Raw genomic sequence first — 23,430 nt, forward strand, 5'->3', positions numbered from 1 at the left:
CTCCTTACGGCATTTTAAGCTCTCTTCATTCTTAGTGGTTTTTCTTTGGCTGCCTGAGTGTGAAGAATTCAGGGGTAGAAACTCTTGGGTGAATGTGTGCTCATCTGTGCAGATTTTTCAAATGGCTTCCTTGCTTCCACCCATAAAAATGTGGGCAGACAGAAGCATGCTCTGCAAACAAGCCGCCTTCCCAGGTGGTATGACCTGGACAGATGGAGTGCAGCCTGGCTCTGCAGGCGAGGGGGTGGGGGGCCCTCTCAGGAAGAGGAGCAGGGTATTTTTAAATCCGGTCTCTGCTCCTCCCCACCTTGTGGTTTATGGGTACGTGTCACTTGCATGTGTTGATGTGCAGGGTTCACAAGGGAAGAGGAGTTCTGATGGCTTTTCAGTAATTATAAAGGATATATATTTATACACACATGTATGTGTATATAATACAACCATTAGGAGAGAGTAGAATAAAAAGTAAAAATTCTCCCTGCTTAAAGGTGGTTACTCCTAACAAGTCTTCTTTCTAGGAATATATGCATTTATGTGTATGTGCACATGTATGTGCCTATATATCTGGCAGGTGTACATGAGTGTGTGTGTGTGTGTGTGTGTGTGTGTGTGTGTCTCCACCTGCTACTGTGAGTATCCAAAATATATATGCTTTTCTGTAATTTGCTCTTTTCACATAATGGTTCTTGGGCATTTTTTCATATTAGCATACTTATATATAGGAGAGCCAGGCACCGTGGATATATCAGTGAACAAATTAGACAAAAATCCTGGTTTTGGGGCACCTGGGGCACCCCCGCTCAGTCGGTTAAGCGTCTGACTCTTGATTTCAGCTCAGGTCATGATCTCACAGTTTGTGACTTCGAGCCCCGTATCAGGCTCCATGCTGACAATTCCAAGCCTGCTTGTGATTCTCTCTCTCTCCCTCTCTCTCTGTGCCCCTCCCCTGCTCGCTCTCTCTCTTTCTCTCAAAATAAATAAATATACGTTAAAAAAAAGTCCCAGTTTCATTAGGTGGCTACTTGAACATGGGAAGACAAGTAGCAAACAAAACAAATCCGTATGATGCCATGTAGAGATGATGTTCGATGCTAAGGAGGAAACAGAAGGAAGGAAAGAGAATAGTGAGTTTGGGCGTGAGGATTGCAAGTTTTTCCAAGGTGGCCAGGAAAGGCCTCATGGAGAAGGGGACATTTGAGCCAGGATGTGAAGGCTATCAGAGAGGAGATCGGAGATGTGCCACGTGGATGTGAGTGAGTGTGGGAAGAGCATTGCAGCCAAAAAGGATACCAAGTGTAGAAGCCTTTACATGGGAGAGATAGCCGGCAGACCAGCGTGGCTGACACGGAACACAGATTCCCCTAATTATTTGTAACAACCACGTGATATTTCATTAAGTCCAGGAGTTGAAGAAGTTATTTAATTAGTCCCCTGTTGGTACCATTGGGACTAATGCCAGGTTTTTTTTGCAGTTAGAAGAATCATTGGGGTTGGCATCCTCAACGCGTCTCTGCTGATGTGTCCAAATATACCATGAACTAAAACCCAGCCGTGGGATTGCTTGGTCGAAGCATAGATGTTTGTCTGTTTTGATAGCTAGTGTCAAAATTTGCAACCCCCCCCCCAAAAAAAAAGAAAGTGGCACAGTTTTATTCTTTTCTGTCTTCTTGCAAATGAAACAGATGGTTTTGGCAAATATTTTTGCACCTTTGTGGCCCAGGGAGGCCCCAACTCCTGGCCGCCCAAAAAAGGATTCTTGTAAGGCTGAAATAAACAAGTTTTGAAGATTCTGAAGTGCTGAACAGCTACGAGGTGATTTTTTTTTTTACCTTTAAAAAGCATTTTGGGGGCGCCTGGGTGGCGCAGTCGGTTAAGCGTCCGACTTCAGCCAGGTCACGATCTCGCGGTCCGTGAGTTCGAGCCCCGCGTCGGGCTCTGGGCTGATGGCTCAGAGCCTGGAGCCTGTTTCCGATTCTGTGTCTCCCTCTCTCTCTGCCCCTCCCCCGTTCATGCTCTGTCTCTCTCTGTCCCAAAAATAAATAAATGTTGAAAAAAAAAATTAAAAAAAAAAAAAAAGCATTTTGATTTTTAATATATATTATATAATAATTCAAATATATGGAAAAGTACAGAAACATAATCACAGGCAATCAGCAACACCCTCCCCGCCCCCCCACCCCGATCTGCCTCAGATTAATTTTTCATTTCTCAGTTGCCCTCGGCAAAGCAATTCCACACTGGTTGCTGGCTTCCAGAACCCAGGTGTGCAATTATTTTATTTTGAAATGAACTGTGTGAAAAAGGGATACAGGGACTTAATCAAGGTTTAAAACTTTTGCTCTTTGAAAGAGTTAAGAAAACAAAAGAGCAAGGCACACCTCGAGGAATTTTTTGGGGGCGCCTGGGTGGCTCAGTCCGTACAGCATCCGGCTTCAGCTCGGCTCATGATCTCGCAGTTTGTGGGTTCGAGCCCCGCATCGGGCTCTGTGCTGACAGTTCTGAGCCTGGAGCCTGCTTCGGATTCTGTGTCTGCCTCTCTCTCTGCCCCTTCCCCACTCGCTCTGTCTCCTCTCTCTCTCAAAAATAAATTTAAAAAAAGAGGAATTTTTTGCAAAACATAACCAATAAAGAACCTGTATCCAGAATACATAAAGAATTCTAGTAGCTCAGTAACAAGACAACAGTCCACAATTCAGTAAAAAGCGGGCCAAGGTTTGAACAGACGCCCTTCGCAAGAAGACACAGGAATGGGAAAGCAGCACCAGAAAAGATGCTCTACCTCCTTAGTCGTCAGAAATGCAAAGTAAAACCACCGTAAGATGCACTGCGCATCCACTAGCACAGCTAACGCGGAAAACACTGGGGCGCCTGGGTGGCTCAGTTGGTTGAGTGTCCCTCCGTCTTCTCAGGTCATGATCTCGCAGTTCGTGGGTTTGAGCCCCACATCGGGCTCACTGCTGTCAGCCTGTCAGCACAGAGCCTGCTTTGGATCCTCTGTCCTCCTCTCTTTCCCTCCCCCACTGACACTGTCCCAAAAATAAATAATTTTTTTTTTTAATTTAAAAATAAGGGCTGAAAATACCAAGGGTTGGCGAGGATGTGGGGCAACTAGAACTTTCCTGCGTTTCTGGTGGGAATGCAAGACGCGGTAACCACTTTGGAAAACAGTATGCATGGCCTTCTAAAGTTAAATACACATTTACCATACAGACCAGCATTCCACTAGGAGTGGAAGAGAAACGAAAACATACATCCACAAAAAGTCATGCACACAGATGTTCCTAATAGCATTATTTGTTAACAGCCAAAAACCTGGAAACAACCCAAATGTCCATTAACTTGTGGATGGATAAACCAATTATGATACATCATACATTAGACTACTACCCAGCAATAAAAAAGAAAAAGATACTAATACACATACACATGGATGAATCTCAAAAACATTACGGTATAATGCAAATGACTATATACTACGTGATTCCATTTTTATGAAATTCTGGCGTAAGCAAAACTTGGCCCACTTGGGTCAGGGAAAAGGATGGAAGGGAAAGGGAAGAGAAGGAACTTTGTTGGAGAGAGAGAACTATGTATCTTGATTATAGTGGTAGTTACGTGTTCGTATACAATAATCAGTATACATCCAACTGTGTACTTAAAATGGATGGATTTTATTCTGTGAAAATAATACTTGTAAATAAAACCGAAGAGAATTTTTTTTTAATTTTTAATTTTATCTTATTTATTTTTTTAGTTTTAGTGACTTCTTTATTTTTTAAGTTTATTTATTTATTTTGAGAGAGAGAGAGAGCACAATCGAGGGAGGGGCAGAGAGAGAGGGAGAGAGAGACAATCCCAAGCAGGCTGTCTACTGTCAGTGCAGAGCCAGACATGGGACTCAAACTCATGAACCGGGAGATCGTGACCTGAACCGAAACTAAGAGTCGGACGCTTAACTGACTGAGCCACCCAGGAGCCCCATAAGTGTTTGTTTTTTTTAATTTTTTTTTTTAACATTTTATTTATTTTTGAGACAGGGAGAGACAGAGCATGAACAGGGGAGGGTCGGAGAGAGGGAGACACAGAATCTGAGGCAGGCTCCAGGCTCTGAGCTGTCTGCACAGAGCCCGACGCGGGGCTCGAACTCACGGACCGAGAGATCATGACCTGAGCTGAAGTCGGCCATTTAACCGACTGAGCCACCCAGGCGCCCCAGTGTTTTTTTTTTTTAAATAAAATATGTGGATGTGATTTTAATTTGCATTTCTTGGGAGTCTCATGGCATGGAACATCTGTCATGAGCTTTTCCTGTGGAAGGAGAAAGGCATTTAAGGCAGGGGTGCGCCTTGAACAGGATCCAGTGTGCTCATCGGTCAAAAGTAGACTTGAATCTTTCATTTGCTGTTGTGATTAGACAGCACATCAGGGGGCTGGACCCTTCTGTTCAGGCCCAGGATGGTGTTTCTGGCCATGTGTGGTCTGGTTGTTGTGGTCACTGGGATAACCTGGTGGGACCCACCGGGAGCTCCTCGGCCTCTCTCCGGGGACTGTGGCCTTTTTCCCTCCTGTGACCAGCCTGTGAACGGAGTAGCCGCACAGACCCGGAAACAGATTTCTGGGGCAGAAAGAAGCAAGTTAACGGCTATGAAGCTAAAACGGTTGAGTTTGTGTGTTTGTCTTTTACTGTCTCAACATTTTATTGAGACCCTTTAAGAAAATATTGGAAGAATTATTCAGTCAACACCTGTATCCCCATCACCTAGATTTTACAATGACTATTTTGCTGTTTGCTTTGTCACACGTCTAACCATCTCTCTGTGTATCTCTCAATTCATATTGTTTCCACGCCTTTCGAGACCAGTGGCAAACTTTAGTTCCCATTCATTTGTTGTTTAAAGTTGACTTTTTGCTGAAGCTTGACATACAGAAAATCGTTACACAGGCGTGACTTATGAAGAAATCACTGGCCATTGGTGATTAAGTGAGTCTCCTGCCCCTTTCCTCTCTCCAGAGGTTGGGCAGTTGGGATGGGCTGAAAGGTCCAACCTTCTAATCATGCCTTGGGCTTTCTGGCAGCTAGATCCCATCCTGAAACCATCTGGAGACCTCAGCCATATCATTAGTATACAAGAAGACACTCACCAGTTGAAGATTCCATGGGTCTTAGAAGCTCTTGTGTCGTGAACCAGGGACTAAGACCAAATATTATAATAAAAGATGCTCCTATCATCCGTTTCACTTGGAAATTACAAGGGTTTTAGGAGCTCTGTGTCAGGAAGTGGCGGCAGAGACCAAATATGTATGTTTTATTATGTCACTTCATGTGCATTCATTTACATATTGTCTGTGACTCCTTTCTTTTAATGTTTGTTTACTGAGAGAGAGAGAGAGAGAGAGAGAGAGAGAGAAAGAGAGTAGGGGAGGGGCAGAGAGAGGAAGAGAGAGAATTCTAAGCAGGCTCTGTGCTGGCAGCCCAGGGTCCAACGTGGGGCTCCATCTCATGAACTGTGAGACCGTGACCTGAGCCAAAATCAAGAGTTGGACACGTAACCAGCTGAGCCACCCAGGCGCCCCTGTGGCTGCTTTCTGCTGCAATGGCGGGGTAGTTGCAACAGAGACTACAGTTGGCCCTTGAAGCCTAAAATATTTACTGTCTGGCTCTTTATGGAAAAAGTCTGCCTACCCTTCCCCTGATGTAACACCTCTGGGCTCTCTTTCATTCATCTTATTATTTGATTTATTCTCTGTTATTTTGTATCCACTTCTCCCAGGGAAGAGTTGACTTACCTGACTGGGAACAGTTTTCCTCTGGAGGTCCACAGCCTTCTGCTGGATGGGATTAAGGTGGGTCCCAGCCCTCCTCTCGCTGGGACCTACCTGCCTACAATGGGCGGGGAGGGGTGGGATTCTCTGTAGCTCCTTCAGGGCACCTGCTGTTCAGGCTTGGCCCTGCAGGGACAAGGCCTCCACTGGTTTTGGTCAGAGAAGTTTATTTCCAGAACAACTAATAGGGCCAGGCCCCCTCCCACAGTCCAGCTGAACTACCAATCCAACCACTGTTTTGTTCTGCATCTAACACAGTGTATCTAACCCGGCCCCATGAGAATCGCCAGGGGAGCATTTGAAAAACCCTGGAATCTAGCCCCTGACCCCAAACCAATCAACAGAATCTCTTGGACTGAGTTTCTGGGCACTAGGCTTTTTCAAAGCCTTCCAAGTGACTCACATGTCTGCGATATTTCTCCTTTATTTTCTCAATTGTTTCTCAATTATTTCTGAAGACTAGGAGGGGAAGATTCGATTAATTACCCCCTTGGGGGTTCAGCAGGTGTTTTGCAAATAGCTCTGAAGCCAGTTTGTAGCGAACATTTCCCCCAGAGGGATGCCAGCAGCTCAGAAACAAGTGTACAAAGATGATCCTCTTTCAGATACATACATTGTGGTTGTTCGTGTAAAAACAAGCACATTATATTATAGTCACACCTTTAAATGCTTCCTCCTAGACGGTGTGATTCACACGCAGAACTGAAAGTGATTCTTCCACCCATATGCCATCTTTATAAACGCAGGCTCCACATGGCTCAGTTTCCGCACAGAGGAGTGAAAAAGTGGACCAGCCGTGGTCCAAAGGAATTTCAAAGGGAATCTCAATCTTGAGTCCTATGTCTTGAGGAAGGTGGAAAAGACCTAATTCCAAGGCCACAGTGACAGTTCTCAGAGCCTCTTCCTCCACTCCCAGGTTTGTGGATTAATGAAGGGAAACCCCAGGCCACATGCTCTTCCCTTAAGGCAGGGTTGCTCATTCTCAGTGCTTGCGGGCGTTTGGGGCCAGATGATCCTTTGTTGTGAGGCTGTCCTGAGTACAGTAGGGTGTTGAGCTGTATTCCCCCTCTGGTTGTGACAGTCCAGATGTCTCCTAACTTTGCCAAATTTGGGGAACAGAACAGGCCCAGCTGAGAACCACTGCATGAAAGGAATTGAACAACTCGTTAAGCTCGTATATATCCTGTAGACCTGGCCAAAAGGGACTTCCACCCTGGGCCTTGCGCTTTCTTTTTTTTTTTTTTTTTTTTTTTTTAATTTTTTAATGTTTATTTCTTTTTGAGAGAGAGAAAAACAGAGCATGAGTGGGGGAGGGGCGGAGAAAGGTGGGGAGGGAGACACAGAATCCGATGCAGGCTCCAGGCTCCAAGCTGTCAGCACAGAGCCCGACACGGGGCTCAAACTCACGAACTGCAAGACTCTGAGCCGAAGTCGGATGCTCAGCCGACTGAGCCACCCAGGTGCCCCTGGGCCTCGCGCTTTCAGTGGGGTGAGAGGTCTGAAGGCAAGTCCGAGGGGTCAAGGTAACATGCCCACCGCACGCTCGGGGCTCTCTCTAGCGCATCCTCAGGAAAGCAGGCCATGACGGTAGTGTGTGGGCCCAAGGAGACAATAATAGTACTCACCTTGTAAATAGAGTTGCGGGGATGAAATCATTTAGTGTCATCACGAATCCATAGAACGGGGGCTGACACACCATATGCACTGTTTTTCGTATCGATAGTCGGTAGACATAAGACAACTTCCTTGTCTGCTGCCTACCTAAAGAAGTAGCCATTCAGATGCTGGAGGCAGACCTGCTGAAGCCCAGAGAGATGATGGGAAGGTCTCCAACATGGCGCCTCACACACCAGCTGGAGGGCCGAACTCCCCTACAAACACATTCACATGCAAAATATTTCTACTCCCAATCTTGTTGTCATATATCAGGGTCCGTGGAAGGGGGAATGGGTGAGACTTTTCCTTCTAAGAGAAGAAGTGATGCTGAGCTCTGAATGTCCGTCCTTTTTGCCACAGGCAGGCTCTGTGACCTTGGGCGCTCAACCTCCTAACCCCTCTGAGCCTCTAATTCTCTGTCTGCAAAATGGGGATATAAACAGTACCTTCTCTGATAGGATTGTGGTGGGGATTGAGTCAAAAAATGTATAAAAACTACTTTTCTCATTGCCTAGCTACAGGACTCAGGATTTGGTATTGCTGATTTTTAATTACAATAACATTGTTATCTAAATTGTCCTTGTGACTGTCGGAAGGAAAAACATGGAGAAGAATGCGCTGTTTGAATAGCTGCTGTGAATCACAAAATGAAACCTCACCCTTAAGTCATGGATGAAACTTCTTAGAACCAAAGGAATGTTACAGTTGAAAAGGGCCTTAAAACCTAAATAGACATACCCGTTGTAAAAATGGGAAAACTGAGGCCCAGGGAAGGGATATGATTTACCTAGTTTTGAAGAAACATCTGAAACATTCAGAGAGAAAAAGAAACAAAAGGGAGTGCTATAGTTTGAGGAAGTTTTGCGAAGGTTGACAAGAGAATGGGTACCATCTTTGTTGGGGTGCGTCTGAGCTGGCCAGTGGGGAGGAGAGACAGGAGGAAACAGGGCCAGGGTGACTGCTTTGGGGCTTCTCTGAAGGTTGAGGTAACTCTTGAACATCTAGACAAAGTCTGGGGATCCCTCCGTGCTGAGGAATTAGGGAGGACTGGAAAACAGCCCAGGATGGGTTTTGCTGGCTTCATGCATTTTTTTTTTCCAGAAGTGGGGGAACAGCTCAACTCAGCACCCAACAGGTGGACTACAGGGTCTGTGACGAGGTGGGGCTCTGACCGTGACCTGAGAGCACCCCTGCACTGTGCTGTCAGCCTTGAGGCTGCACATGGGGTATCACCTTGGGAACCATACATGCAAAATGGGGAGCTGTTGAGATTTTTTTTTTTTCCTTTTAATTTGCAGTGTTTATGACACCCACACGCTAAGTCATCCAGCTTCCCTTCCAGACCGGCTGCCTTGGCAAACTCAGTTAACAACCCAAAGAGTTTAGCTCTTGGGTGGTAGAACAGCTTCATTTTCACAGCAAATATCAACATGTCAAAGCCTTAGCTTGCTCCTGACTCACTCAGGGCACCCAGATTTTGACTGGAGCAGTGGGCGATCTCCCTGTACCTCCCTGCACCTCAGTCTCCCCAGCTGTAAAGTGGGCCAGTGATAGCAACTGCCTCAGAGCCGTGGTTCTCAATGGAGAAGGGTTGGATGCTGCTGCTGGGGGATGTGTGACAGTGTCTGGAGATAACTTTGGGTTGTCACAACTGGGGAGGGGACTGCTTGCTAATGGCATCCGGTGCTCAGAGGTGCTTCTGAACATCCCACAATGCTCAGAATAGCCCCACAACACAGAATGATCTGGTCCCAAATGTCACTAGTGCTAAGGGTGAGAAGCCTCACTCTAGAGGGTTGATAGGAGATTTCACAAGTTAATCCACATGATGTGCTTAGCCCTGGACCATGCATATGGTAGGTGCTTAATAAAGGGGCGTTACTCTCCATGCTCCTTCGAAGCCTGGTCCTTGAGCCCAGTGGGTGCCTCTCATCATGCTTTGGCTTTGCCAGAGTTCTTTCCCTCGCCTGAATTGCCATGGTGAGTGGTGCCACAGAGGCAGACAGATTTGTTGATAATTCTTTAGAGATAAGTTGAGCCTAAAATTCTAGGATGTGGAACGTGCCAGATGTACCCAAGCCCTGTCTGAGGATGGAACTGGACTTTGGTGGCTCATCTGTCTGCACAGAGGACTGTCCCCAGAGACAGAAGCATCAGGGTGCTTGAGATTTGTCAAGGCTAGGGAGAGAACACAGTGTGACTGACAGGTGACAGCATGTTGCTGGGCAAGGTGGCAGCTCTGCTCTATAACCATGGGGGAAAAGGGCACTAAAGGGGTTTTGTGTGAGTAAATCTTACACTGACTGGACCCTCTCCCCTTTGACTTTAAAAAAAGCTTTAAAATTTTAACTGTGCTTAATAGAAAACTTTTCATACTTTCTTTGACCTGCTAACTGGAAAACTGAACTTTCTGACTGATTCCGAGCCATAGCTGTAAAAATAAATGGTTACAAAGTGAATATCCCTTGGCCGGATGAAGGAGTACAGGGTTGTTTGCCCGTTTACCAAGTGGCCCCCTTCTCCTGTACCTTTTTTTTTATAACTTTTTTTTTTTTAAGTTTATGTATTTATTTGAGAGACACAGTGCGAATGGGGAAGGGGCAGAGAGAGAGAGAAAAAGAATCCCAAGCAGAGCCCAGCACGGAGCTCGAACTCTCGAAACCGTGAGACCATGACCTGATCCAAAACCAAGAGCCACCCAGGCTCTTAACCAAGGCTGAGACACCCAGGTGCCCCTCCTGTAGTTTTTTTTTTTTTTTTTAATGTTTATTTGTTTATTTTGAGAGAGAGTGTGTGTGAGCGAGTGGGGGAGGGGCAGAGAGCACAGAGAGAGAATCCCAAGCAAGTTCCACGCTCAGTGCAGAGCCCAACGCTGGGCTCAATCTCACGACTGCGAGATCACAACCTGAGCCCGTGTCTAGGGGTGGTCGCTTAACCGACTGAGCCACCCAGGTGCCCCTCTGCTGTACTTTTTAAAGTTCTTGTATCTGTCTGCTAGTCACAATCCACTAAATTAATTTAAATTACTGCACATGGGGAAATCAGATGACCAAGCTTATTCGGAGTATGTCTAAATCCACGAAGAGGAAGTAGATTCTTAGAGAATATGTGAGGAGCCCTCTCTATGGGTTTGACGCACGGGCTTGGAATCTGTTCTGACTATTGTGATGCCTTTGTGCTACCACCGTGCAGGTCTTTGGAAAGTTGCTTTCAGATGACTAGGGTACATCGTCCACTAATACTAGTGACTGTAGTAGAATGAGTCCCCAGAACAAGCAGTAGGAATATTTGGGGATGCCTTACAATGACATTGCCAATTGTGATTATTCCTAAAGAGGAAGAAAGTAGGGATCTAGTTACGAAGAACTGGCTCCCTTCACGGGGTAGTTGCTGCAAATATTCAAGTTTTGTCACAACGAGCTCAGTGACTTGGTTTCCTTATCTGTAAAATGGAGGGGTTGGGGTATCCAGCCCACTTTCTCTGGACCCCTTTCTGGATTCTACATGTATCTGGTCTTAAGTCCCCGTTTCTCCAACAACACGCTCCCTAGAATTCACAGTGGTGGCAAATCTTGATACTGTCCCAGGCCACTTTTTTATAATAGAAGTCATTAGTTTTATTCCGCTCTGGCTTACTGTCATTTTCATTTTAAATGTTCGATTTCTAAAAGACTGTTAAGATTGCCATAACTTTACCCAGTGGTGTGCGAGTGCTGAAGCCTGCCAGTTAACTCAGATGGTCACGGCAGCTACTGTTTCCCCGTCAGAAAGGCTGAATCACTGAGGAGCGCCTGCCTTTCGAGGGCCAAATGATTCACGGAGCCAAGTTACTTTGCAAAGTGGGATAAGGAGCGTAGGATATTAGACTTCCTTTTAGTCTTCTTCCCCTTCTGGCGATTTAGATGTGGATTCTCTAATGGCAACTTGTTTTTCTCTTGTTTTCTTTCCAAAGCAATATGTACTTGGAAGAAGTGCAAACTGTACATACTTATATAATACAGAAGGCAAAAAGTTCCCTGTTTTCCCTCTCTAGAGAGAGCCACTCTCAACAGTTTGGTGAAATTCCTCCAGACTGTTTTCTATTCTATATATTAACACTTTTTTAACAAAAAAAGAGAGTGTGTTTATGTATACTATTTTGCATCTTCTTTTGTCTCCTAGCAATATGCCTTGGAGATTTTTCCATCTCATATATATATAGGTCTATCTCATTTTTAACAGTGACATTGGTTTCCATGGCATTATTACATCAGGAATGATTTAATTAGTCTCCTCCAATCCTACTCTGGATGCCTCCCAAAGCTGATCTGAAGACAATGACTTGGGTTCAGGTAAACTACTAAGGAGGTGATCCCAGGAAGTATTGACAGGAAAGTGAGGAAGTGAGGCAGAAAAGGGAGGCAAGCCAATCGGGACATTTGGTAAGTGGATAACTGCAGCTTGGAAGGTCCCTAAGACCATGAAGTGATTGGCTGGAAGCATTCACCAACTTAGAAAAGCTATTATCATTATTTTTTTATGTTTATTTATTTTTGAGAGGGAAAGAGTGTGAGCGGGGAAGGGGCAGAGAGGGAGGGAGACAGAAGATCTGAAGCGGGCTCTGATGTGGGGCTCGAACTCATGAGATCATGACCTGAGCCGAAGTCGGATGCTTGGACTACTGAGCCACTGAGGTGGCCCTAGAAAAGCTATTATACTCACAGTTATGGTTTATTACAGAAAAAGGAAACAGAGTCAAATCAGCAAAGGAAAGAGGCACACAGGGCAGAGTGCAGGAGAGACCAGACCAGAGTTTCCAGTCGCCCTCTCCCAGTGGAGTTGTAAGGACAGCACTTAATTGTCCCAGTTAAGTGGAAACACACTTGGAGGGTTGTCAACCAGAGAATTTCACTCAAGCCTTGATGTCTGGGATACTGATTAGGGAATCAGTCACATAGGCATCCCAGTGGCTCGCTGACCCTAGTCTCCAGCCCCTGCTATTGAGTGGCCCAAGCATTCCGCCAGAAATCATAGTTAGCACAGACTGGCATGGCCCAGGCAGAGGGCTCTGGGTGCTTGAGGTAGGACACGACCCACAGAGGCTTTGGGTGGCCTCTAGGGTGGGCCGAGGGGGTGGACAGAGGACGACAGCCTCAGCTACGTTTCTTCATGGACATTTTGATTATTCCCATTTTTCGTTCTTTTTAAAATGTATTTATTTTTTTTATTTTAGAGAGAGTGTGGGAGCAGGGGATGGGGGATGGGAGGGAGAGAGAATGAATGAATGAATGAATGAATGAGTGAATGAATGAATGAGTCCCAAGCAGGCTCCATGCTCAGCACAGAGCCCAACATGGGGCGTGATCCCACAACCCTAGGATCCCAACCTGGGCCGAAATCGAGAGTCTGATGCTCAACCGACTGAGCCACCCAGATGCCCCTCCATTTTCCATTCTTACAATGCTCTAGAGCAAGAGTCAGCAAACTTTTCCGGAAAGGGCATGAGACAAACTACTTTCAGCTTTCTGGGCCACACAATCTTTTTTGCAGGTCCTCAGCTCTGCTACTGTAGTGTAATGGCAGCCACAGACATTATGTAAACAAATGGATTTGACTGGGTTCCGATAAAACTTTATTTACAGGGGCACCTGCTGACTCAGTCGGTTTAGTGTCTGACTCTTGATTTCATGCAGGTCAGGATCTCACAGTCATGAGATCAAGCCCTGCATCGGGTTCCTTGCAGGGTGTGGAGCCTGCCTAAGATTCTCTCTCTCCCTCTGCCCCTCCCCTGCTTGCATGCACTGGCACATGCTCGCTCTCTCAAAAAAATAAATAAAAATTTTATTTACAAAAACAGGTATTAGGCCAGATTTGGCTTAAAGGCTCTAATATCCAGACATTATCCAATATCTAATATCCAGAATATACCCTTGTATGTATATCTTTGTCTGTGCAGATAAATCTATGAGATAAATTCGTAGAAATAGAATTGCTGGATCACAAGTTATAACATTTTTATTTTGAGTAGATTCTGTGAACCTCTCCCAAAAGTTGAACCAACTTCCTCTTTCACCAACAGTGCATGGGAGTGTTTGAGATTTCCTTTCTTTATTAAAACCCCTTTCCCAAGGAAAACCTACATTCCATTTACTAGGATGTATTTCCTTTTTCCTTCTTGAGCTTTGGAGAGGCAGAGGAAGGTAGAACATTCTGCCCCCAAGGAATGCCTGGAGTGGCCTCATGGTAGTTATCTTGCTTTACCAAGGCCCACAGAGAAGGGCACTCTGGTAACTTGTTTTTGTTTGGTGAGATCAAACCTTACACTGCCCACAAAGCATGGTTCAAAACAATCCTGAGTTTACCTTTTCAAAAAAAAAAAACATCAATGCATCAGAGAGCTCCTTAGTAATGTCTTATTAAGCAAAGATTCCAGTCCTGATTTCTCCCTTCTGTAAGGGATCTTCACGTAAACGAGATTACCCACGCATACTGAACACTTTACCAAGTTACAAAAAATATACGTGGTCCAATTTTCGTCCACGTTACTGACAGGTGCCGGACACTTGAGTGGTGCTAGACCTGATTGGTACAGGCTAGCCTCGTTCATCCTGGGCCTTTTTGGTATTTAGACAATGGATGGGGTTTTGGGGTTTTGTTTTTCCACTTTTCTTTTTTTCTTCACATTTCCCCCCTCCCCAATTTTCATCATTTAGAATTCTTGGTATGAACCTCACAGGGGAGAACAGAGGCTCATTAGCATTCAAGTTCTGTTTTTGGCTGCATATTTTAGCTGGTTTATTTGATAATCGGCATCCCTCCTGGGATCCAGCCCGCTTTTGCTCGGCTCATGCTGGGTGAATCTGTGATATTTCCCATTCTGCAGTCCTTCATTTATAACACAGACACAGCCTGCTTTCGTGTTAGCGAGATGGCATGCCCGGACTACCCACACACAGATAAAGAATTAGGCAGAACTTGGCCGAGAAGATAAATCAAGCTAACTATCTCATTAGGCTTGAAAGACACAAATTAAGCTTGCATTAGAATTAACAGGGAAGCCTTCCAAAGAGACACACATTACAACAAGGGGTAGAAGACATTGCCATGGCCGTTTCTCTCAGGAAACTTGCCTTCATGGCCTGGAACAGAGGAAACATAAAATCTCTTTTATAAAAGGTCCACAGACAGGGGCGCCTGGGTGGCTCAGTCAGTTGAGCGTGCGACTTTGACTCAGGTAGTGGTCTCGTGGTTGATGAGTTCAAGCCCTACATCTGGCTCTGTGCTGACAGCTCAGAGCCTGGAGCCTGCTTCGGATTCCCCCTCTCTCTGCCCCTCTCCTGCTCATGCTGTGTCTCTCTATCTCAAAAATAAATAAACATTAAAAAAAAATTTTTTTAAAAGGTCCACAGACAGAAATCTGGGATCAAAATAGCAGGATAACATTCATCGAGTGCTTATCTAGGTACTGTGTGCTGAGAGCATTCCACACATTATCTCACTGAAACCTCACGGTGACTTGTGAGGTCAGGTACTATCACGATTACTGTTGCGGGGTGCCTGGGCGGCCCAGGTGGTTAAGCGTCCGACTCGTGATTTTGGCTCAGGTCAAGATCTCACACTTTGTGAGTTTGAGCCCCAGGTCGGGCTATGTGCTAAGAGCGTGGAGCCTGCTTGGGATTCTCTTTCTTCCTCTCTCTGCCCCGCCTTCCTGCTCACTCCCTTTCTCTCTTTTGAAATAAATAAATAAACATTAAAAAATTCTTTCCCCTCCCCCCAAAAAAGGTTCCTGTATCACCTAGGAGGAAACTGAGTCTCAGTCTGCATTTGTCCCAGGGTCCTAGAGCTGCCAAATGATCGCCCAGGATGTCTGGCCACATGGCCCGCAGTGGTTCATCCAGCATGAACTGGCCCCCCAGGGGACATTGGCCCCACCTGGAGACACGTTGGGTTGTGACAGCTCCTGGCATGTAGTGTGTAGAGGCCGGAGGCGCTGCTAACCATCGTGCAGGGCACAGGACAGCCCCCATGAGAAAGAATTACCCGATCCCAAATGTCAGCAATGCCACGAATGAGAAGCCCCGGGTTAAGTCCGCGGCCAGCCTCCAGTGACGGCTGACTGTACCGCTAGAAGTCCCCAGCTGTAGTGCTCCGCAGACGGTGGGGTGGGGCGATGGCCGTAAGTTTGAAGCTGCACGTTGGAGGGTATGCGGCTGTCTGGTGGAGCCACGACAAAGGCTGAGCGGCGGCAACACGCCTGGTGTGGTGAGGGCCACCTGGTGCCACGGGAGTGAAGGGACCACGAGAGGAGGGGATGAGGGAGGGGGGGAGTTCTCACCGATAAGAGAAACAGGTGGTGCCTGAAAGCAGGAGCCCGTGTCTGCAGCGGAGGACCATGTAGACTAACGACCTCTGTCTTGTTCTTGCCCCCCTGTTCCGTTCTCCTTCCTCGCGACCTCCCCCCTGCCACCCCCGCCCCTCTGGCTCCCCAGTGTTCGGCCACAATATGAAGAGCAGCAACGACTTCATCGGAAGAATTGTCATCGGCCAGTATTCTTCGGGCCCCTCCGAGTCCAACCACTGGCGACGGATGCTCAACACTCACCGCACTGCCGTGGAGCAGTGGCACAGCCTCAGGTCCCGGGCTGAGTGTGACCGTGTGTCCCCTGCCTCGCTGGAGGTGACCTGAGGGCTGCGGGAAAAGCAGCTTTCGTTTGTTTAAAAAAAAAAAAAAAAAAAAAGGAAGAAAATTTAAGACGGAAAAAAATGTGTCACATGCCTGTTACATCCTCACTTACACACTCACAACACACACACACACACACACACACACACACACACACACCACACACACACCCTAAATCCTCTCAGCACAGAGAGGAAGCTGACTACTGAACACAAAATGGCTGCCCTCAATGAGCAAGGCCTGAGAACTTTCTGGAAACCCCATCTATATGTCACAAGCTGACTGGGCTCTGCCGTGAGACTCATTGGCAGTGTTTGTTCCTGTTGATACCCCTGCCTCAAAATGCACTTTCCACGCTCAGGCCAGAGAAAGGGCCTCCTCACGGGCGCCAGCCTCCTTTGAGACGAAATTCTGCAAGAGCGTGGCCACTGTGTGGGAGGCCCGACCCCCATGTCCAAAATGCACACCCGCTGACTGGGTGACTTCTGAGCAGGCCGCTGATCCCTGGGGTTCTTCCAACCTGATACCTGTCCCCCAAAGTGTAAGTACTTTGCCTTCTCTTTAGTGGACGTGATAGATTAGACTATTTGGAGAAAACAAATGGCAACAAAAAATATTCCAGTGTAAGAAACTTCCCTGGCTTCACTGAATTTGTCCTTGTGTTAGCTTATTCCTGGGGACCCCCTGTGGGTACGTGTGTGGATGTTCTCACGTGGGTGCCCTCACAGGTGAACGTGTGTGTGTGTCCCCGTGTGTCCTCTTGGTGAGCACCTCTGTCCTGAGCTCTCCCTTCTCTCTGCCTCTCCCTGTGAAATTTCACCCAGTGTCCTCCCGTCTGTCAAGACCCCACCTTCAGTAACAGCATGTGCGTATGTCAAGTAAATAGAATGTGATAGAGCAAAAGTAACCTTCTTTGACCGAATCCTGGTAACAGTGACACACAGAAGACCTGCAAAGGACAGTTACGCGGATTAAAATGGCCACCGCACCCCCCATCCAAGATGACTTCTTCCTTGTCATACTCCGAGGATCTCTCTGTGTTTGTGTGTGAACCAAAGTCATTTTTCTCATGCTAAGGAATTAGTGTCGTTAGGCTAGATCTCTCCCCGTTGGATGCTTCTGTATCTTTCCCATAGCCTATTGTCTGGCATAATGGGGAGCTATTTATTGAAATTAAAGATTATTTATTTGTGCCATGCATTTGAGTTCTCTTTTTCTTCATGAACACGGGGCATAAAGCGTGCGAGGGTGTTTTGGTTACTAGTGCTGTGTAACAAACCATCCCAGCAATTCAGAGCACCGGTATCGCCTGGAGGTCAAGGACAAAAGGCAGGAGGGCTAGGTTAAGTTTCTTAGGAGGAAAAAAGAGCACTTTCCTTCTCTATTAAATGACTTCCCTGGGGCTCCTGGCTGGCTCAGTCGGTTAAATGTCTGACTCTTGGTTTCGGCTCAGGTCAGGATTTCACGGTTTATGGGTGTGAGCCCTGTGTCAGACTCCGTGCCCTCTCTCTCTCTCTCTCTCTCTCTCTCTCTCTGCCCCTCCCCTGCTCGCTGTCTACGTCTCTTTCTCAAAATAAATAAATAAACATTTTAAAAATGCATTGGAGAAATGAAGTGAAATGGCTTTCTTCCCATGGTTGTCCAGAAGAGGGTAAAAGCATGAGAGAAACAGGGAGTGAGGGAAGGTGGGTACACAGCAGGCGTTCAGCACTAGAGATGAGGTGATAACCGTGTTCGGGCCCCTGGGCTTTGGAGCCATAGAAGCCACGGTTCAAATCGTGGGCCCACCGCTCCCTAGCCACGTGTCCTCCAAGCCTCACGACTTCTCTGGGCTTCGGTCCCCTCGTTGTCTTAGTTGAGATCACCTCAAAGGCAGACCTCGAAGCAAGGGTTTGGATGCAGCTTGGGCGCTGGGGTGGTGACCGCCCCGGAAGCCTAAGTGGAAGAGTAAGAGGAGAAAAGCTGATGAAGGCTGCATCGACCGGCACTGCGGGCGGCTGGGGCTCAGTCATGCTGGGGACCCCACAGAACACACTTGAGAACGATCGCGATAGGGAAACTGGAATAGTTAACTGCTGACCCTCATCCCTCAGGGCCCGAGGGTTGTCGCTGGAGACCTTAAACGTTTGGCACTTTAGGACGGTCCCGTGTGGGCTCAGAAAGCTTCAGTAGCACCAAGAAATCCTCAGGCAGAGAGAATGAGGGGCATGTGATCGGCCGGGTGTGTGGCCTACGGGCACCGCCAGCTGTCCTGTCTGAGATAGGGTGACAGTTCCCCCCCAGTACGGCTCATGCGAGGATCTGCCTGGACGATGCTCGCACAGCCTAAGCATGCGGTGCGTGCTGGCTCTTCCCAGGAGGCATGCGTCAGACGACATTTGCTGGTTGACCGGAGGGGACAGTTGTAGGACGGATGTCAGAGCCGTCCACGTCTCTGAGGAGAGAGTTTGTCAGGGACAAGGGAAGTGTGTTGGAAGGTGAAGGAATGACTTGGTTTCTATAAAACTTGAGCCCCAGGTGCCCTGGCCGGGGCTCCCCATTTGTTTCTGTTAGCATCTTCCTCCTCCTCAGCGAGAAGGTGGGAAAGGAGATTCACGGGCCACCTACACACCCTCTTTGGGGCCTGGGGACCCAAGTTCAAGGGGAGGAGGTAGGGCAGGAGCAGTGCTGTGAAGTTTAGAAGCCGAGTCTGTTTTCCCACCCCCGGTCCTTGAGTCCTCTCGGCTCTTGGGACCCAGAGCCTCTTAGGATTTCAGCCCACCCCCTGGGACTTGACATGTGCTGTGACCTGTGCCAGCCCTGCTCAGACATGATGAGTCCCGGGGCGCCAGGAAGGTCTATTTGGAGCACTGATAGGGGATTTTTTTTCCAGAAAGCTGGGATCACTGCAGGGGAATGAAGAAAAGGATTCCTTTCCTTTCTGGGTGACCTGTCTTCTACTGCCGGTGGGGTACCTGCCCTTTTTCCTGTTCAAAAAGACCATTTAAAATAACTCCGGAATTGGGGTGCCTGGCTGGCTCAGTAGGTAGAGCATGCAACTCTTGATCTTGGAGTTGTAGGTTTGACCCCACCGTGGGTGTAGAGATTACCTAAAAATAAAATCTTTTAAAAAAAATAGGGGCACCTGGGTGGCTCTGTCGGTTAAGCGTCCGACTTCAGCTCAGATCATGATCTCACAGTTCACGGGTTTGAGCCCCACGTCGGGCTCTGTGCTGACAGCTCAGAGCCTGGAGCCTGCTTCGGATTCTGTGTCTCCCTCTCTCTCTGCCCCTCCCCCATTTGTTCTCTCTCCCCTCTCTGTCTCTCTCTCTCTCTCAAAAATAAACACTAAAAAATATTTTTAAATAAATAAAAGCTAAGAAACTAAAGGAGATGGTTGATAGATGATAGGTAGGTAGGTAGATAGGAAGGAAAGAGGGAGGGAAGGAAGGAAGGAAGGAAGGAGGGGAAGGGAGGGGAGGGGACAATCTTCACTGAGTCCTCAGGTCACCATGAGCACAGTGTGTGTGAATGTGTGTATGAGTGGCTGGGGCGGGGGTGGGGCAGTAATGCCATCACACAATAAATACAGCTTTAGGAAGACAAAATATATATACTATGTTATGATGAGATCTCTATTACAACCTCCAAATCACAGCAAAGATCGTATTTGTTAAGGAAATTACCTACCTTCTGGTCAATATATTGAGGTCTAAAGCAGAGGTTGGCAAACTACTGTTTGGCAAACAAGCCCACTGCTCATTTTTGTAAATGAAGTTTTATTGGCATCCGACCAGGCCCGTTCCTAGTCTTTGGCACAGGTGAGTAGTTGTGACAGGGTTCCCGTGGCCTGCAAAGCCTGAAATACTTGCCCTGTGGCTCTTTACAGAAGTTGAAGTTATAGTAATGTAGGATGAGTAGGTCTAGAGAGCTAACGTACAGCATGATGCATATAGGTAAATAACACTGGACCGAATACCAAAATTTGCTAAGAGAGTAGATTTCAGGTGCTCTCATCACCAAAAAGAAGGTAACTATGTGAGGAGATGATAATTAGTTTGACTGTAGTATCATTTCACTGTGTATGTGTGTATCAGGTCATCACATTGCATACCTTAAATACATACAATTTTTAAAAAAATTTTTTAATGTTCATTTTTGACAGAGAGAGAGACACAGCATGAGCAGGGGAGGGGCAGAGAGAGAGGGAGACCCAGAATCTGAAGCAGGCTCCAGGCTCTGAGCTGTCAGCACAGAGCCCGACGCGGGGCTCGAACTCACGGACTGTGAGATCATGACCTGAGCCGAAGTCGGACGCTTAACCGACTGAGCCACCCAGGAGCCCCAGTATCTTTCATGTTTCAAAAGAATTTCCAGTGGCCTGTGTCTGACCACCCTCCTCCCCACCTAGTGGGTTCACACTCTGAACGTGCTTGATTTCCGTGACAGCAGGGACCCCGAAGTGCAGTGCACCCGATGACGGAGAGTAAGGAGAAATTATCCAAACTTTATGTTTTGTTATCAATCTTAAAAAAAAAAAAATTGTTGGAGCGCCTAGGTGGCTCAGTATGTTAAGCGTCCGACTTCGGTTCAGGTCATGATCTCACTGCTCTTGAGTTCGAGCCCCATGTCAAGCTCTGTGCTGACAGCTAGGAGCCTGGAACCTGCTTTGGATTCTCACTCTCCAGCTCTCTCTCCCCCTCCCCTGCTCATGCTCTATCTCTGTATCTCTCTGTCTCTGTCTCTCTTTCAAAAATAAAAAAACTTTTTTTAAAATTCTCAATTTGGGGGCAGAGTATTCTGTAAGACCTGATATATTAGCACAGTAAGTAATCCACACACGTCACTTATATAATAAATGTATGTCATTCCTAAATAAATACACGTGCATGTGCTGGGATGTGCACCAGCACCCGGTTATGAGGCAACTGGTAGATATGAGGCATGCTGTAGGCTGAAACTGAGCCTAAGCTGTGCTCGGAGCCTGAGTCAGGCTTTGGCAGGCCCCCCCCACCCCCCCGGCCCAGAGCCAGCAGGGCAACGCATGCTGCGTGGGCACAAGCTAAGTTAGAAGTTATGCCTCACAGGCACAGCCGCGGGTGTTCCAGAGAGAAAACCAGCGACTGGGACGGGTTTGACTCCCTCCTGTGAGTGCCAGCCACACAAAGTGTCAGAGTACCTGATGGAGCATCTCAGGAGTGGAAGCAGGGAGTGGGGAGTGGGGAGTATGCAGGGTCCCCTGCCAGGAAAGGGCTGGCACTGGCTCAGTGATAATCCTAGCAACATTTGCTATCATTTATTGAACATCTACTACTTGCCAGCATCTATGCTAAGTTTTAACGAACAAATTATTTCATTCAATCTTTGTGGGGTAGGTTCTGCTGGTGTCCCCTATTTTATTAAGGGGGAAGCTGAGGCCTCAGAAGGGCAAAGTGACTTGCCTGACAATACACAAAGTGAAGGAGTGAAAGACTCCAGTTTTTAGAGACATTAATTCCTAAATGCAGTGACATTCCCAGTGAAAACACCAGTGGATGTGAAAACATTTATTTTAGGGGCACCTGGGTGACTCAGTCGGTTAAGCGCCTGACTTAGGCTCAGGTGATGATCTCACAGTTCGTGAGTTCAAGCCCCGCGTTAGGCTCTGTGCTGACAGCTCAGAGCCTGGATGGAGCCTGCTTCAGATTCTGTGTCTCCTTCTCTTTCTGCCCCTTCCCCACTCACGCTCTGTCTCTATCACGAAAATAAATAAACATTACAAAAAATTTTTTAACATGTATTATTTTTAGGAAATAAATATTTATTAAATTCTTGGACCTATTTAGTGAATAAACATAATTGTTAGCCACTTTTTTTTTTTTAATTTTTTTTTTCAACGTTTATTTATTTTTGGGACAGAGAGAGACAGAGCATGAACGGGGGAGGGGCAGAGAGAGAGGGAGACACAGAATCGGAAACAGGCTCCAGGCTCCGAGCCATCAGCCCAGAGCCTGACGCGGGGCTCGAACTCCCAGACCGCGAGATCGTGACCTGGCTGAAGTCGGACGCTTAACCGACTGCGCCACCCAGGCGCCCCTGTTAGCCACTTTTTAAATTTGCATCCAAGTTAGTATAAAGTTCAATAATGATTTCAGGAGTAGAATCCAGTAATTCACCCCCTACCTATAACACCCAGTGCCCATCCCAAGTGTCCTCCTAAATGCCCCTTGCCTATTTAGCCCATCCCTCTACCCACAACTCCTCCAGGAGCCCTCAGTTTGTTCTCTGTAAGACTTTCTTATGTTTTGGCCCCCTCCTTGTTTTTATATTATTTTTGCTTCCCTTCCCTTATGCTCATCTGTTTTGTATCTTAAATTCCACATATGAGTGAAGTCATGTGATACTTGTCTTTCTCTGACTAATTTCGCTTAACATAATACCTCTAGTTCCATCCATGTGTTGCAAATGGCAAGATTTCATTCTTTTTGATTGCTGAGTAATACTCTGTTGTGTGTGTGTGTGTGTATATATATATACCACATCTTCTTTATTCATCCATCAAGGGACTTTTGGGCTCTTTCCATACTTTGGCTATTGTTGATAGTGCTGCTATAAACATGGGGGTGTATGTGTCCTTTCGAAACAGCACACCCCTATCCCTTGGATAAATACCTAGTAGTGCAGTTACTGGGTCATAGCGAAGTTCTATTTTTAGTTTTTTGAGGAACCTCCATACTGTTTTCCAGAGTGGCTGCACCAGCTTGCATTCCCACCAACAATGCAAAAGAGATCCTCTTTCTCCGCATCCTCGCCAACATCTGTTGTTGCCTGAGTTGTTAATGTTAGCCGTTCTGCCAGGTGTGAGGTGGTATCTCATTGTGGTTTTGATTTGTAATTTCCCTGATGATGAGCGATGTTGAGCATTTTTTCATGTGTCTGTTAGCCATCTGGATGTCTTCTTTGGAGAAGTGTCTAGTCATGTCTTTTGCCCATTTCTTCACTGGAGTATTTATTTTCTGGTGTTGAGTTTGATACGCTTTTTATAGATATTGGATACTAACCCTTTATCTGATATTTCATTTGTAAATATCGTCTCCCATTCTATCCGTTACCTTTTAGTTTTGCTGATTGTTTCCTTCGCTGTGCAGAAGCTTTTTATTTTGATGAGGTCCCAGTAGTTCATTTCTGCTTTTGTAAAAAAATACTTAAGTCCGGGCAAACCACACACTAGAACTATGCATTAATGATAACTTTTGCTTCTCTTTGTTGAGCACTTATTCTGTGTCAAGAACCTTCTACAGGCACCTCCTTTAACCCCTAAGAAACCCTGA

General features: G+C 46.7%; 1 protein-coding gene across 1 annotated transcript in view; it reads left to right on the top strand.

Moving 5' to 3' along the window:
• Window positions 1–17,296, top strand: part of SYT17 (synaptotagmin 17) — a 78,478-nt gene extending 61,182 nt beyond the window's left edge. Inside the window, exon 6 of the mRNA XM_047087811.1 lies at window positions 15,948–17,296. Coding sequence (XP_046943767.1) covers window positions 15,948–16,144 — 197 coding nt within the window. The 3' untranslated portion in view covers window positions 16,145–17,296. The remainder of the gene's footprint in view (window positions 1–15,947) is intronic.
• The last annotated feature ends 6,134 nt before the right edge of the window (window positions 17,297–23,430 follow it).

This window comes from Lynx rufus, unplaced genomic scaffold, assembly GCF_022079265.1.
Source record: "Lynx rufus isolate CCGP_SWC_20201006 ecotype Redwood Valley unplaced genomic scaffold, mLynRuf1.p SCAF_23, whole genome shotgun sequence".
Lineage (NCBI taxonomy): Eukaryota > Metazoa > Chordata > Mammalia > Carnivora > Felidae > Lynx > Lynx rufus.